The 17186-nt window shown below is 39.3% G+C and overlaps 1 protein-coding gene across 6 annotated transcripts in view; it reads left to right on the forward strand.

Annotated features, from left to right (window-relative positions):
- Positions 1-17186, forward strand: part of nf1a (neurofibromin 1a) — a 95160-nt gene that overhangs the window by 30583 nt on the left and 47391 nt on the right. For 4 of the 6 annotated variants that reach the window (XM_042415405.1, XM_042415406.1, XM_042415408.1 and 1 more), the window contains 9 exons: positions 734-856; positions 1007-1090; positions 1234-1350; positions 2717-2898; positions 3014-3225; positions 4207-4368; positions 4535-4632; positions 5517-5652; positions 8303-8365. In XM_042415405.1, coding sequence (XP_042271339.1) covers positions 734-856; positions 1007-1090; positions 1234-1350; positions 2717-2898; positions 3014-3225; positions 4207-4368; positions 4535-4632; positions 5517-5652; positions 8303-8365 — 1177 coding nt within the window. The remainder of the gene's footprint in view (positions 1-733; positions 857-1006; positions 1091-1233; positions 1351-2716; positions 2899-3013; positions 3226-4206; positions 4369-4534; positions 4633-5516; positions 5653-8302; positions 8366-17186) is intronic. The other 2 variants (XM_042415407.1, XM_042415410.1) reach the window with 1 other exon arrangement.

Below are 17186 nucleotides of genomic sequence, written 5' to 3' on the forward strand. Positions count from 1 at the left end.
GTTGCACCGCCATGTTTCTACAGTAGCCCCGAACGGACAAACCAAACACCGGCTCTAGAGAGGGACTGTCATGTTTTTCGTAGGTTGTCCCACACACTTGGAAGGGGAGAGTGAGGGATATTCAGTTTGTTGCTAGATGCCACTATATCCAACACACTGGTCCTTTAAGGCTCTAGTCATGCATTTAGAGGGCAGCTGTAACACACATTGTAGCTTCTTCTCTACTGGGAAACATCCTCTCCTCTGGTTATCTACAACCTTCAACAAATCAGCATGGAGCACACTGAGTGTTTCATTTTGAACACAGATTAGAGCAGAAACAAGCAGCTAATGTAGACTCTGTGTCTAGCTCGCAAAAAGTACAAGCAAGCTAAGAAGAAAATCATTACAGTAATTGACTAAAGCAGAAAAAGGCAAGATTGTTTTGTTCATCCATTATTTGGTGTATAGTGTATGACTCAATTGCTACAGAGTAAAATAAAATTAAACTCCAACTTTATTGTCCACCAGAATGTTAAAGCAGCACAAGAACGTGTAACATGTCGAAAAATATTGAAAACAAAGCATTTAACATTGAAACATTGCATTATATAGTGTGATTTGTGGCTGAAGATTTGAATGTATGATTCTGACTGCTCTTAGAATGAAAAAGCAAATATTCTTGGTAGCCAAATGTTGTGGACAACATACTGGATCTGTTTTTAGGGTTATTGATCTGCATTCCTCCCCTCAGGTATGTGCGCATTCTGGGTAATGTGGTCCATGCTATCCAGATCAAAACCAAGCTGTGCCAGCTAGTGGAGGTGATGATGGAGAGACGAGATGACTTGTCCTTCTGCCAGGAGATGAAGTTCAGGTTAGTGACAGTTACACATCACCTGTAAAATACTGACAAATCTTAAAGCTGGTCCCTTAAAGTCTGTTGTTTTTTTTCTACTTCAGATCAAGTGGTGTATTTTTCTTTTTGTCAGTTTGGAGCTGTCATTCCTGCTCTGTTGTTTTGTAGGAACAAGATGGTAGAGTACCTGACCGACTGGGTAATGGGAACCTCCAACCAAGCTGCTGATGATGACATCAAGTGCCTGACAAGGTAAAGCTCTGTTACACATCTCCTCACAATACAGCAACTGAGGCGAGCACAAGAGAGCTCACTTCTTACCATTTCCTCATCCCTGTTTGTGTGTGTGTGTGTGTTTATGTTTGTGCGCGGTTGCGTGTGTGTGTGATGTGCAGGGACCTGGACCAGGCCAGTATGGAGGCAGTCGTGTCTCTGCTCGCTGGTCTTCCTCTGCAGCCTGAGGAGGGAGATGGAGTGGAACTGATGGAGGCCAAATCCCAACTCTTCCTCAAGTAAGAACACGGAAGCCACTCAAAACTGAAAAACAATGAACGGAAAATACCACTAATTATGAAAACTAAAGGCCATAACTCACAGTTCAGTGTGAAATTTGAAAAGCCTTCACCCAGCTTTTATTCCGACAGTATAATTTTGCTAACCAGGTAGCTTAACACAATTGTTCTTGTACACAGGGTTATTTGTGTTGCTGCATACTGCTGTGACAGTTGGCGACAGGATAATTCCGTTTGCACTTGAATTGTCATGTGGGGTTTTTTTTTCTGGATGAAACATACAGGCTTGAGACTCTTCCTTGTAACAAAACTGAGCACCTGTAGTAGGCCTTATGAACTTCTCTATTTGCATATTCATTTAATCTTGAGATGAAATGAAAAATGCCTTTTTAACCCTTTTAGATCATATCCCCGGTCATATTGTGCACCTATTTAACGATATATGCCAAAAAATACAAAAAATTTCTTTGTATTCTTATATCAAAATCCAATCATGTTTTCCTCCTGTAAAACAAAATCTGACTTGTGCTTACGTAGACTTGAACCAATCAATTTCAACCAATAATATCATGACACACCATCAATCAATTTTCAACTTTTAGTGCCTAAGATCTAAGATTCACTATGACATGCCCACTTTTCAATGTTCAAATCAAAATCCTCCCCACGTTATGTCACGTCTGTCTATCCTGTTTCACTCGGAAATAAGTCACAACACGGAAGTGAGATACTCTTGAAATGCTGTTTCATCCGGACTTTAATGTGTTAATATGAATCTACCTTACATTCACCTTTAAAGTTGCAATACATGACATTCAGCCACTAGATGTTGTGCTATAGCACCAACATTTTAGACCAAAACAAATGTGTATCGTTTACTCAGTAAAGTTGGGGGAAAAAAAAGAAAGAAAGCCAACAACTCACAAAACTCAGATCAAACTGTTCAACTAGGCAGTACTGATCAAATATGTATCAAAATTCTGTTACTGCATTGCCAATGTCTTGCCTCAAATGTCTCCAGATATTTTGCGTGTGAGGTGTTTAGGGAGCATCGGTAAATTGTAGCATCTACCTATAGCCTACATGTGAGGAATTTAGGGATCATGAGTGAATTATAGCATATACCGATAGCGTGCATGTGAGGAGTGTAGGGAACGTCGATAAATTGTAGAGTCTATTGATAGGTACAATTCTCTAGGTATTGAGAAATCGGCCTGTTCCGAACATGCACATTTTGAACGGGCACTGCACTAGTATAAATAAAAACGGCCATGTTGGCCTCCTGTACCTGGTGGTAAATTACAGAAGCTTTTTCTAAAGACACTGCTGCTTTTGTTGTTATTGTCGTTCTTGTGGTGCTGTGCAGGTACTTCACCCTGTTCATGAACCTGCTGAATGACTGCAGTGAGGTGGAAGATGAGGGCCAGGCAGTTGGGGGACGCAAGAGAGGAATGTCCCGCCGCTTGGCCTCACTTCGCCACTGCACCGTCCTGGCCATGTCCAATCTCCTCAATGCTAACGTAGACAGCGGCCTCATGCACTCAATCGGTAAGTCAACCATATTACGGAACTATCTGATGGAGCATTTGAAAAAATGTTTTGGTGTGCACGGAAGTTACGTTGGGAAAATTCCTGCCTCCCTTCCTCCCACCCCCCCTACCAGGCCTGGGCTACCACAAAGATCTGCAGACTCGAGCCACCTTCATGGAGGTGCTGACCAAGATCCTGCAGCAGGGGACAGAGTTTGACACGCTGGCTGAGACAGTGCTTGCAGACCGCTTTGAGAGGCTGGTGGAGCTGGTCACCATGATGGGAGACCAGGGAGAGCTGCCCATCGCTATGGCTCTGGCTAATGTTGTTCCTGGGTCCCAGTGGGTGAGCAGCTCTTCTAGATTTAGGAGTTTCACATGATGTGTCAGTTTACATAATATTAAACTACTTTCATCCAACATTCAATATCTGTTCAGACTAGTATTTGATTCAAATAGTTGAATAATGCAGTTGTTCCTCAGTGCTCATCACATGTTAGAGGTCTTCACAGTGTACTCTTGTATCGTTTTGGATCAGGTCTAACAGAGCACAGAGCCTGAAGAACAAAAAATATGTAACTGATTACTTATAGTCTGGACTGTATGTCAGAACAACATCCTAAAAATTTGAACCACAACATCCTAAAAATGTGAACCAACAGAGAACAGTGCAGCAGGAGATGGTAACACTTCTCCATAGTTCCCTATAGTGTCCTAGAAAAGAACTGATATAGAAGTGTCAATTCATATGGATGTTCCCAGAGTTGTCTGCAATTTCTTTCCAGGTTCTTGTTAATATCTGCCAATGAATTTATTCCAAATCATTTATAGTCTTGAGTCTTTCAGTCAGTGCACAGTAGGTGAGCTGAACATGGACATTTCCAAAGAGAAAGAATAATACTAATACTAAATGAATATATCTTTCTTTGACCTATTCTTTAAAGAGATTTTTTTCTGGAAATCAATAACTGCCTATGAACTCAAAATGACTGTGTGAGAATGTTGTCTTCTTTCTCTTCACCTAGCACCAAATTACACAAGCCTTTTTAAGAAACGTCCAAATTACCAGCAGTTTTCTGGCCAACCATTATGATTGTTGATTTCCCATTTGAAACTGTAATATTAGCATTGTTGGTCTAAAACTTTACTGTGGTCTGTTAACACATTGATTGAGTTTGCAGAGAATCTTAGTTTTCTTTGTGCCATTACAAACCCTTTACACTGTTTTCCACTTTGTATTTATACACTGATAAACTGTCATACTACAACAGTTTTTTAGCTATGGGAATGGCAGTGCTGAAACCGATGCTATTTCTGATATTTCCAGGATGAGCTAGCCCGGGTCCTGGTGACGCTTTTTGACTCTCGTCACCTCCTGTACCAGCTGCTGTGGAACATGTTCTCCAAAGAGGTGGAGCTGGCCGACTCCATGCAGACACTCTTCAGAGGAAACAGCTTGGCCAGCAAAATAATGACCTTCTGTTTCAAGGTAGAAAACAGCAAGTTACCTGAGATCTGCATAAAAATATCTAAACATGTTGACATTATTAGATTACATGTTCAACTGGAATACTTGATGAAATGATTAATATCACCTACTCTTATCTGGTTGCATGTACATTACTGACTGAGCTATGTGTGGTGTTTGACATCAGGTGTACGGGGCAGCATACCTGCAGAAGCTACTGGAACCTTTATTGAGAGGAGTCATCACCACTCCTGAACACATCAGCTTTGAGGTGGACCCCACCAGGTAAGAGCCTGCATCACTGCTGTGACAACAGGTTGCAGTCATATAGTTAACATTTCATAAATCACACAGCAGCTAAACATTGCTCATTAACTAGAAATGTCATCCACTCTTCAGGCATTAGAAATGATACCTACTGTCCACACGGTGGTGCCGTGTTCCTACCACGTGTTCCCTAATCTTGTATTGCACATTCAGAAATGTCCCATCCACACATTTCCTGACTCCAGCCTTGAGCCCTTTTCTGCTTCTTTTTAACTTATTGACAAAATATTGAATACAACAGATAACCAATAGAGAACTGTGAACATGTATGTTTGACATTTGCCACTGAACTCAAATTCCAAAAGGACAACAAACCAAACAAACAAAAACAGACAATAGAAAATCTTTCAGTAAAATTTGTCTCTCTTGCCAGTGCATAGTTCAAACCTGACTAACCTTGGTCCATGCGTCCACTATGTGGAACACTGAAGCCGTTTCTACAGTTACGGTAACCACCGTCTTCAGGAAAGAAGGAACATGTCACTTAGTGCAGCGGTATGTCTCAGTGACGTGTTTTTAATAGTTTTTGGAGAACAGTGGAGGTCTACAGCACAGAGAATTAAGATATATCAGGCTTTGGATACACACACAATACTTGTAAGTAGTGAGTTCATCGTTGGTTTGGCACATGAGATTTGTTGAGAATAAGAAAAATATAGAAAATCACCAGCCATATCCTTTAACAATACTTTTAACTCATAAGTCAAAGTTTAGGACCATTCTTAAGACCATTCTTAGATTTAGACATACCAGCTATGGTATGCTTTGAATTGTGAAGCCTAAGAAATGTAAAGTGTTTATACCAGCTGACAGCCTGAGACATTAGTTGTTTCTCTCGTCAGACTGGAACAAGGTGAGAACCTGGAGGAGAACCAGAGGAACCTGCTGCAGATCACTGAGCGCTTCTTCCAGGCCATCATCGGCTCATCCAGCGAGTTCCCTCCGCAACTCCGCAGCGTCTGCCACTGTCTCTACCAGGTAGACCCCTCCCCCCTCCCCCCCACTCCACCATGGCCACCAGCTGCTCACCCTGCCCCTCTGCCCTTACCTGTTTGTGTGCAGTGTCACTTACACATTTCAAGCTCCTGCCTCTCCACTCTGAGGTTTCCTGAAGCTGCTCAACTCACTGCTCTCTACGTCACACGCATCAGTGCACAGCTGTACATATCTCCCAGCTATATAGATTCTGCTCTTCTGTTTGCTCATTTTTATGTCCCAGAGTTTCCACACACTCAGTGTTTACTCCTGGGGATTTTATACTATAATGTCAGGACAGGGAACCACCTGAAGCATCATGGGACAGTAACATTTACAAGTCATTTTAAACCAGGACCTTATTTTCTTGGTTTTTGCCATCAGTTCATTGTTTATTTACCTCACTGTAGAAGCGCAGCTGTCCAGTAAACATCTGAACACAGTCTGTAGTAGATAAACCAAAAAGCAGCGAAAGCACTTGACCCATTGATGACCCATTCCCTGAAACTGGAAGAAATCTAAACATCAATCCATTAGTGGAAATGTTTAGTGGACTCATAATGTGTTAACACAAAATACATCCTGGTTGTAAAGTGACAGGCACTTTCACAGAGAATATCTGCATTTTTAAAATGTTAAAGTGTCATCCTCTACCTTTCTTTCCAAATGAAATTTCAAACTTTAACAAAGAAACAAAAACATTTATAGTCTTACATTTTACATAGTACTATATATATATATATATATATATATATATATATATATATATATATATATATATATATATATATATATATATATATATAATATCACTGGTGACTGCAGTATATAATGTAAATCGCTAACTGCACTGTTTCCCACATGTTTTTTGTGTCTTTGAGCTCATTGTTTTGGTTTTCAGACTCACCTCTCACCAACCTTGTTTCCAGCAGCTCTGCTAAACCCACTGTACACTACCTGCCCAGCACCAAACAGCTGACACAGACAGTTAGCTGTAGACTAGCTGGTGAACATAGTGGAGCATTTAGCAGCTAAAGAACCAGATATTTTATGCAGGAGTTAAAGAGCTAAAAGAGAGCAAATAACAGAAACAGGACTCTAAATGAATGCTAATGTTACTTTGTGTCTAATTAATGTGGAAAGTTTGTTGTCATATAGTTATATGTCAGATGTTGTTTTTTTTACAGCTTGTTCCGCTTCCCCCCCAAGTTGCCAAGAAACTCAGTTAATGCAGATTTGAAGCTACTATTTTAGTGAAGTATAATCAAAAAAACCTTTCTTGCACTCAAAACACATGAACCTAACATTGATTGCTTCAGCTTTGTACAGTCACACAGAAAACTTCCAAACACAACTGGTCTAATGAGTTTCCAAAGCAGCACGTGCAAGGAAACTGCAAGAGTACTGAAAAAAACCAGGACTCCCAGAAACACAGACTCAGATCTTTTATATGGAAAAGTATATAAAATATAGTAACTAATTTACACCCTCGGCTGCTGCATTTACTGCATCGCACCTGTAAGAGGTGCAATGTAGTGTATGTCAACAGTGGATGTAGTATCTGATGAGATTTTTGTGATTGATGGCAAAAACTATCAGGATGAGGCCCTGTATGAAAACAGATAGAAATTGGGACGGGGTCAGATTTAATAGACTATTGGGTAAAATTCTCACACATAAACACTGCAATGATTCTCCTGTCACACATGTAATAGCGCAAAACATAAACAGGTATTAACTCTATGGCTGTGATCACACTTAATCTGTCAGTACATTTCCTCTACATAACTCAATTATGCACACGAGAAGTTTGGATTAATCTTGAGGAGAAGAAAATCATCCGTGCAGCTCTGTGCTTCCATGTCTGTGTGGCATATCAGCTGTACGTTGTTCAGTTTGAAACCAGTGACACAAAGAATAGGTCACATCTACACTAATAAATGACACAATGAAAGCACTAGGTGTGATCACAGCATAGGAGAATGACAACTGACTTGTCTGATGTCCACTGAGTGAACACAACACTGAGTTTGACTTGCTTTTTTATTCCACCTTAAATATCCGAGCAGCTTCACACTGCTGCTGCTGCCGCCGCTGCTGCCGCCACACCCCTTCCTACACTGGAAAAGAAGCTCCCTCCTCTGCTCGCACTCAACAGCTCAATGAATAGATAACATTGTGTTAAATTAGCTACTAATGAAAAATGCTTAATACACACACCCATATAAAGTGGTTTGGGTTTCTGATCATAGATTTTGTATTTTTCCATCTGATAACATCTTTGATTTCTCATTCTCCATTTTGGTTTTCCTTTTGCAGCTGTGTAGACACACACACACACACACACGCACACGCACACTAAAAGAAATCAAACTACACCAGCGCATGCATGGACACGCTTCAAGTCCCCCTGAGCAGCGATGAACTTTTTTAACAGCAGTTTTGACGTTTTTTTCTGTTTTTTACTAGATGTGAATGTGTGTACACCTGGAGTGGTTAGGGCTGTGCTACGTGTGTGTGTGTGTGTGTGTGTGTGTGTGTGTGTGTGTGTGTGTGTGTGTGTGTGTGTGTCTGTGTGTGTGTCTGTGTGTGTGTGTGTGTCTGTGTGTAAGCTGGTGCTGTGACCATGATTGTGCTCATCTCTGTTCTGTAGGCTACTTGCCACTCTCTACTGAATAAAGCAACAGTAAAAGAAAAAAAGGAAAACAAAAAAGCAGTAAGTTTGGAGAATCTATTTTCCCTCAGACACTTTTCCCCCTAAAGCAAAAAAGCCTTTTTTGCATTTTACTCATTTGATTTATTTTCTTCATTTTTTTTTAAAAAAAAAATTGGTTTTAATTTGGTGTTTCTCTGGAAATGTTTTATTCTTTTCTCCATATTCAACTTTTGTGTACAACCCTCTCTGAAAATCATTGTACTAATATCGGCGCCATTTTTTATGTATCTTCAATTAACAGTTCTCAGGAAACAGTGGCATTCTTTCTTCTCTTTTCTTTCTCGACTCTCTGTTTGCACTCCAGGAGACATTTTCTCAGAACATTTCATCTGCACTCAAATCATGTTTCTCCACCTTTTATATGAATCATTTTAATAAATCAACCCACACACACACGCCCCAGCACGCTTCACCTGCTCCACCTTTTATACAAGACATGAACAGTCTTTAGATGAAATATTCTGATAAACTGGCCTCTCACTGTCATGGGTTGACTTCCACAGCTCTATGGTGTTTTTCTTCCTGCCGTATATCAACAGCAACTTGAGAACATGATCCTGTACATTCATATTTTTCCTCAGTGCTTTCCCTCAAAACCCTTGCCTTCCTACTTGAATATAAACGTCTCATGTACAGATTTGCCCTGCTCTTTCTTAAAACTGTATATGTGACCCTCAAACATATGCATTCTTGATTCTTTGTGCTCACAGGTTTAAAAATGGCAATGTCCATATATTCTAAAAGGTTTGGGAGCTTCAGTATTGTTTATTTCTCCAGGACGATGTGGGTGCTCGCTTTTTACTTGCTATGCAAGCAGGGTTTTAGTTTGATAGCATCTAGCTTTGAGGCTGTAGAGATAGCACATTAACCAGAAACAGACAAGTTACCTCTGGAATTAAAGGGGACCCATTATGCTTTTCCTTATTTTCATCCATATATATATAATATTTAAATGTCAGATGTTCATATTAAATGTGGCTAAAGTGTCAAATAATGAGATAAATGTATGTAGATGTAATCCCTGTGAGCAAAAAGCACTGGCTTCAGGGGGTAGTCACACCCAGCCATGACTTGAGTTGAGTTTTTCCATTATTCAGCAGTGCAAAGTAAAATAAGTAGTTTATCTGTTGGAGGTGTGCTTGTCGTCTGCAGCTCTTCATCAAACTTCATCACCACTGTGCTGTTTCTGCTTGTACTATTCCTCCCTGCATTCTAAGTGATCTGCTCAACAAAGAGCACCAAATTTCTCCATATCTTGGTGTGTTGCCTGGTTTTTTAGCGCTGCTAACAAAGCTCTGCTAATTCAGTGAGGAACACATTTAATTTCCTGTAAATTCTTCATAATAAAAGTCTCCCGTTATTTAGTCATTTAAAAGCAGGAAATGTTGGGTTTACATCTGCAGCAACATGACACGACTGTGGCCACCCCTTGGCAGACTTCTTGAAAGCTGGCCAATCAGAATAGAGTAGGCTCATTGGGAGGGGGGCCTTAAAGAGACAGGAGCTAAGACTGCCTGTTAGAGATAGAGGCTGAACTAAGGGGCTGCATTAAAAATGATTAAAAAAAATAGACCTGGAAATTAGTGTAATCAGTCCCTTGACTTAATGTGTTACAGCTCGACTGCTAACTCTTAAGTGTTTGTCATTTCAACCAACAAAAGCCATGATCAGCACCTGATTAAAAATTCATACATGTCTTTTTTTTCCTAACGAAAAAGAACGAGTAAAGATTAAAAAAAAAGAAGTTATAAATTAGAAACTCTGGATTTTTTTTCTTAATGAGAATGGGATCCAAAGCAGCTATTGGAGCCCAGCCCTAGATGGAAACAGTGTGGTTAACATGTTGGCCCACGTCATTGTACCTGGAAGATTAAAAAGTACATCTACCGGGAAATAGATTACTCATTTCTGGCTGAAAATAGATCATTTCTCTCTTTTTTTTCCCCAAACAAATATATTTTCTGTGTTTATTATAGCAACAGGAAATGAGGGGGGAGAGAGAGATGGGGAACAGCATGCTGCTGCTAGACTCGAAATGCCGACTTTCCGGTCATGTGGCACGCATCTTTACCAGTGGGGTTACCATGGCTACGGTGCTAGAAACCGAAATATCTAAATATGTTTTTAGTTGGTTTTTAGTTTTAATTTTTCGTTCTATAAAAGCACATGGAGAGAGCAGACCCACCTAAAGGGAGAGCAGCTGCCCATGAGTGACACACAAAAAATGAGCACTGCACACCGTCCTGGAGGGTAAAAAAAACTGCAAATGTTTTTACTAACAATCTATTGCAATGATAATTGGTCAAAGCCATACCACTTTCTTATTAGTGAGAAAGGAAAGGAAAAGGAATGTAGTTTAAACCCATGAGTACAATGTGTTAAGCAAAACACAGGAAATCTGTGCAACCAAGCCTATACTAGATTTTATACAGTTTAGCAGAGTCTTGCGGGAGAGCAATGGAAATTCTGAATATGAATTTAGGAAGTGATGCTGTCAAGTTGAAAGCACATGCTCTTGATATATGTGAGAAATAAACAACATACAGCTGGCATCTGTATGGGGAAATGAAAATTCACCCTAAAACTCAAAACTTGATACTCCTACTTTTCACTGTCCAGACTAGATGTGTAAACAGTTACAAGGACATACTAACCCTTGTGTGTAACCACAGTGTGATATCCCAGCTGAAAAAAACACTGAACTCTTAGCGATTAAAGGAATAGTCTGACATTTTTGGTATTCCCTCTTGCTGTCTTACCAGCCAAATGAGAAGATAGACATCAGTGTCATCTCTGTGCATTTAGTAAAGAGAGAGGTCCAGGAGGTGGTTAGCCTAGCTTAGCACAAAGATTGGAAGCAGGGGCAAACTGCAAACTTTGCTGTGTAAAAAGAAAGAAAAGAAAATGCACCTTCCAACAACTTCACCAACCTTCTCATCTTCTCATTTTAATCCCTGTTACAAATGTAGACATTGAGATTTAAAGGAAGTTACATTGTTGTCTTAAAGTAGTGATTCCCAAAAGTTTTCTGTCATGCCCCCTTTGGACTCAGACTTATAGACCTTTTTCTCAGCAGGAATATTGACCTGTCATTGCAGGAAATGCACAGGTGACTGCAGTCTCCACTACAGCAATCATTGTAATCCAATGAACAATGTCAGTACTTACACCTGAGTTTGACCAGTCAAGTGTCTGCTGTGAAAAGGTCTGTCCAACTTTAGTTTCACTACACATATTGCCCAGATTTGTTTGTTTGTTGTATTTGTTTTCTTGCCAAATAGCCATTACTGCAGCACTGCAGTAATATCCACCAGCTGTTGGATATTACCAGATATGGCTCAGCAAGTATAGTTGAAGAACATAAACAATCTAGCACCTTAGTTTTTAGATGGAGAAACTTTGAAAATATAGCCAATTATAGGAAATGTTAGACAGGCCATAATGTTATTTAATGGGCCCATATTTTATAGTCCATAGATGTCCGTGTAACATTCCAGACCTGGCAACACCACTACAAGGATAGGACTTTTTTAAAAAAATGCAGTCACAGCATCTTCTCTCTCTGTTTCCAGTCTTTATGCTTAACCATTCTGAATAAAATCCCACATCACTTTCTCTACTAGATGCACAGAAATTAAATGATCAATGTTAACTGACAATTTTAAGAGGGCAAACAGCTTGCTTGCCAAAAATGTTGACTGTTTCTTTAAAACATGAAAAATGTTTGGCCTCTAATTTGTAGAAACATAAAAGATTATTCTTATTATTATTTAGTATTGTTTATAATGAGAATGCAATGAATTATGTTTGTGGGTGGACTTTCTCTTACTTGTTTCTGTAGGTGCCTCGGTAAGGACAGGCTTGGGATGTTTGTTAACTGCTGTAGCTGAATCTTCCTGCAGTGAGCATCTACATCTAGAGGGAAGCTGATGTTGGCTAGAGGCATTGGTGAGAAAGCACTGTTAGGTGGCAGTTGCTGCACTGCAGGTAGCACTGTTGAATGGGACCAAGAGACGATGATGATCATCATCATCATCATCATCATGGAGGGGAGGACTGTTGGCGTGTTTTGTTACAATGGCTTCCAGTAGAGACCCAGAGTCATTGATAAATATTTTCAATATGTTCCATAGTTTCTTCACAACATAACAACAAAATAATGTACATTTGTGTGTTTAAATCACCTTCACACGCTATAGCTCTGAAGCTCCACCCGAAGTAATGTTTTTAGTTATTTATTCAACCAGTTAAACTTTATTTGTATAGCACCTTTCGTGCAGGTGCAATTCGTAGTGTTGATGACTGACAAGCAGATAATAACACAGAACAAATGGAGATAGTACAAAGACCAATGCATGTGAGAAACAAAAAAAGATGAATATATTGGTGATGCAAGATGCATTACTCTGTAGAAGTCATAGAATCACTGATTCCTGATCCGTCTTCATCACTGAAGCTCCTTCAAACATCCTTTGAAGTCTTTAAGATCTCTTCAGGCATCAGAAGCCAAAACTACAGGCAATTTGCTCTATCCAGATTTTTTTTTACATAACCCTAAGCATTAGAGCCAGGCTGATAAATTGACCAACTGATATAGCGGCCAATCTTAGCCAGTCACACATGCAGTATATCAGTACATGCAATATATGTTGGTCAAAGTAAGAAAATGTAAGCAGAGAAATGTGGAAGACATGTTAGAGCTCATTTAAAAACAGTGTCTCCATTACATAGTATGTCCACCAGAGAGCTGACAAGTTTACATTTACATTGTTAAATGTCTTGCTCACTGCATACCTTGGTGACAATTCTGTAATAACCAGATTTAAGGGATCCTTATCAAAAATGATTATGTATGTTATTTATTAAACTCTGAAATTCCCTCTGAATATTGATATCTGTATCAGCCTTAAAAAATCCAGTCTGGCCATACTAAGCTTGACTGTATTTATAATGTTTCATTGTTCCCCATGATGAAATAAGAGGAGGGATTGTGGATAAGCTCCCATCTACCTGTCCATTCATCAAACACTACATCTAGGACACGTCTACACATAGGGAAACCATGCACCTTATTCTCTGTTCTTTCTTTAATCGATGTGTCTGATGACTCTTATCATAGAGAATATAACATTACACTATCAGCTTTAGTGAGGGTGCTGCAGTATTTGTTTAATTGTCTGTATATCAAGGGCAATACATCTTAATTTTTGCCATTTTCTCCATTTTCTGTCGTCAACCATATTATACAATGTGCAAGCCTACACCTCTCCATTTTATCCTCATTTAACAATTTTCTCACTATGATGGATGACAATAAATACAAAAATGTCACAACATTTAAGTTGGCAGTCCAAGACAGAAGCCCAAATGTAATGTTGTGGTTACTTAATATTTATGTCCACAGAGAACATGCAATATGTCTCAGAAGAGGTCATCCACCTTACATATCATTCTTCTCTTATTCTTTTTGTTACAAACTGTCATGGAGTCAGTCACATTGTGGGAACATGGTTTGGTTGATCTCTTTTCACAAGTCCTCATTTTTGCTTCTGTTTATTGTATCTCCTACAGTATATTTAAAACATAGGTGTATGTATTTCTTTTTTTTTTTTTGGAGAGGTTTTGCAGTTAAGTTTACACTGGCATTGTTCTAAATTTGTCAGATAAAACCTTTATACCATTTGATTAACATTTGTCTTACCAATACCATCACATAGTTAATAAGTAGTTTCCCAGGTCTGGAAAACACCCCTCAAGTAAGACAAAAGTTGTAATGTGTTGGATTGCTGTTCTCCACAATGTCTATATATTTTTCTTCCACTGTGAACAAGGCAGAGATTTCAGCAGCTGAAAGTTCAGGTCTTAATCAGGTTCAAATTGAGATTATTTGGTGTTGAGGGTGTTTTAAATGGGCAATATTTGGTGTTGGCTGTAAAACACAGTGAAATGGTCAGTACGTTTAGCACCCCAAGTCTTACACAGGTCATGTAAGACTGCTGGTCTGCAGCAGCAGAGCAGTGCTTGACTGACAGTTTCATCTGAAAGGAGGCATGACTGCAAAGATGCTGCTGCTGACCCCTGTCACTGCACCAGCATCTTATGGAATTCCATTGACCTGCTGTCTTTACAACTGCACATGTGGTGCTATAATCAAAAAAAGGATGAAATTGGACACACTGATGTAAACCAAACAAAACTACTGAACTCGTTTCTATGTAGCATGATGATTCAATCACATTTCTGCCTCACTTTTTGAGGTTTGAACTTCGTTCACTTTCTCCACAAGACCACAGAATGGGGAAGCATTTGTTGAATACTGTGCGAAATAATGTGTTGTCGTTGAGTAACATTGATTAAGGAAAAAGGTTTTAGTCTAGGTTCTGAGTCATCCCTGAGGGAGTTCTCCAGGAGCTGGAGAAACAGCAGACCACTCCCCATTGTCTGGCTTTTTTTAAATATGCAGTAAAGTCATATTCTAGGGAAAGAGAGGTCAATCTAACGTGATTATCTACTCCTCGATTATTATTTTTTCAACTTTAACCACTGCTTTACTTAGTCAGTCCTTATATATGCAACATGCATCCTTTAGAACTTTCATATGCACGTGTCAGTTATTCTTCCTACTTTGAAAAAACAAAGATGTGTGTGTGCTCCAATTCCTGTACTAAAAAATGTCCTGGAAAATGATCTCCTGAAAAGAGTGGGAATTCAGCATAGGAAGAATTGTGGGCAGTTTGTTGGGCAGTGAATGTATGGGTGTGTATGCTCATGCATGCAGATACAGTATGTGTTGTGTGGGTTAACGTCAGTGCTCCCTTTATCGGACATACCTCAAGTCTATCTGATAAATGTAGAAATGAGGGCCCAGTTTTTTAACATTGCATCATTACTTTACAGGACAATATCTTCAAAGTATCTTTTGCTAAACAAAGAGTACAGTCTAGACCTGCTCTATATGAAAAATGTCTTGAGATAGCTGATTTGGCGCTATATAAATAAAATTGAATTGAATTGCTAATCAAACTCATACTACTGTAGGATTTAAATGTGACTAAACAGTCTAGTGTGGTACAGCAGCTGTGGTCACTTTGAATGATGTCAGTTACAGAGGATTCCATGGGTGTCAGGTTGTTACAGCAGGAGAAAATAGACATTTCAGACCAATCCTGTAACATCACCAACATCTTTGCTGCCATTCATGCCAAATATTCATTGTTTCACTTGAATTCTGAAGCGGTGTGTTAAGTGAAACATTAATTTCTCAGGGCGTACTGACTATACAGATTGGCAGAGAATACGTTGATTTTGCTGCAGGAGATGTTTTTTTTTGTTTGTTTGTTCGATTTTTTTTTTTTTTTAATGATTTTTCGCCACTGTGACAATGTGCCCCAGTTGGAATCTATTGTGGCCAATGTAGTTTAGGCTGACCACAGCCACTGTTCTTCATGATATTAGGACAATATCTGGTTGCTGCTACTTGAATTTTCCACCTTTCATAGCCTTGTATTAAGGGATCATACCAGTTTATTACAACTTGGGATCTAAAGAGTGAACAATAGATTGTTTGATTGCGGTTATGTTAAAAAACAGGAATAAATAACCTTAAAACACTCAAGATATCATCTACTCTGGAGACAGTCTCCTTAACCACCTCTGCATGTCTTCCAACTTTTTAAACACGTTATCAGTCTAATTTTGCTAATCCCCATTGTTTTTCAGATACAGTGGAAAAGCAAACAGGAATGCCCAAAAGAGACTTATAGTTCCTTGTGTAGTTCCTGTGGCTCCTTAGTACTCCCAACTATTATGTCAAAAATGTGCCTAAGTTTGACCAAATTTGTTTCTAACTTGTTTCTATATGATTGCTTGTGTTTCTGAACCCATCTGACTTCTTTTAGTGAAGTCATTGTGCTCTCAGACTTCAGAATTAACTTGGCAAGTTCAGTCTTATTATTACCGATAGGAATGGTTGGCAGAACTACAATAATGAGACCCATGTTGTAATAAACCAGGCTCTTCCTTCAATGGGCAAAGGATAACGATACTTGCTACTATTTAGAATGGTCCGGGTCTTGCGACACATGTGATAATACATATTAGGGATTTGTTTGGACTTTTTAGCTTGTCATCCATCCATCCTTCTACATGTTGTTGACTGATTGGAAGCTTGACGAGAGAAAAACTGAAATCTCAGCAGCACTGACTGTGTCCGATTCTGGAACATATGACGTTAAGTTGTGTCTCCTCTGGAATGCATCGCACACAACCCTGCTTTGCCTCAAAGCAAGATGTGATGTGCAGATTGTGTTGTTTTTGGATGGTCACTTGTGCGGCTCATCTACTGCTTTGCACCACAACTCATGGCTCTACATCTGTCACCGTCTGATTTTTTTTTTTTTTTTTTTTTGTGATGATGAATTCCAGTTCAGATTCTTTTTTTCCCCTACAGAGAGAAGACGGTTGGGTTCCTTGTCTTTCTCTCTGTGTCTTACTTCTTACTTGGGCTTTAATTGGAGTAACTTCCTCACTCTCGTTATAGTCCAACATGAATTGGGATTGTTTCTAAGTCTCTCTTCATATGTCTTTCTCCACTGTTCCTCCTCCTGAACCCAACATCTTACTGTTTTTGTCATGGCTCACCTCACTCTGCTCTTTCACCTGTTACACATATTGACACATATATATTCTTTTGTTCTCATCGTTCCCTCATTTGTGCTCCTTAATTTATGGAAATCCATATTCAATATTTTCTCCTTTCCTTTGCTTAAACCCCGGTCCCCTGCTCAAACCTCTCTCCTCTGTTCCATTTGTTCTACATTTC

Source organism: Thunnus maccoyii, chromosome 6, assembly GCF_910596095.1.
Source record: "Thunnus maccoyii chromosome 6, fThuMac1.1, whole genome shotgun sequence".
Taxonomy (NCBI): Eukaryota; Metazoa; Chordata; class Actinopteri; order Scombriformes; family Scombridae; genus Thunnus; species Thunnus maccoyii.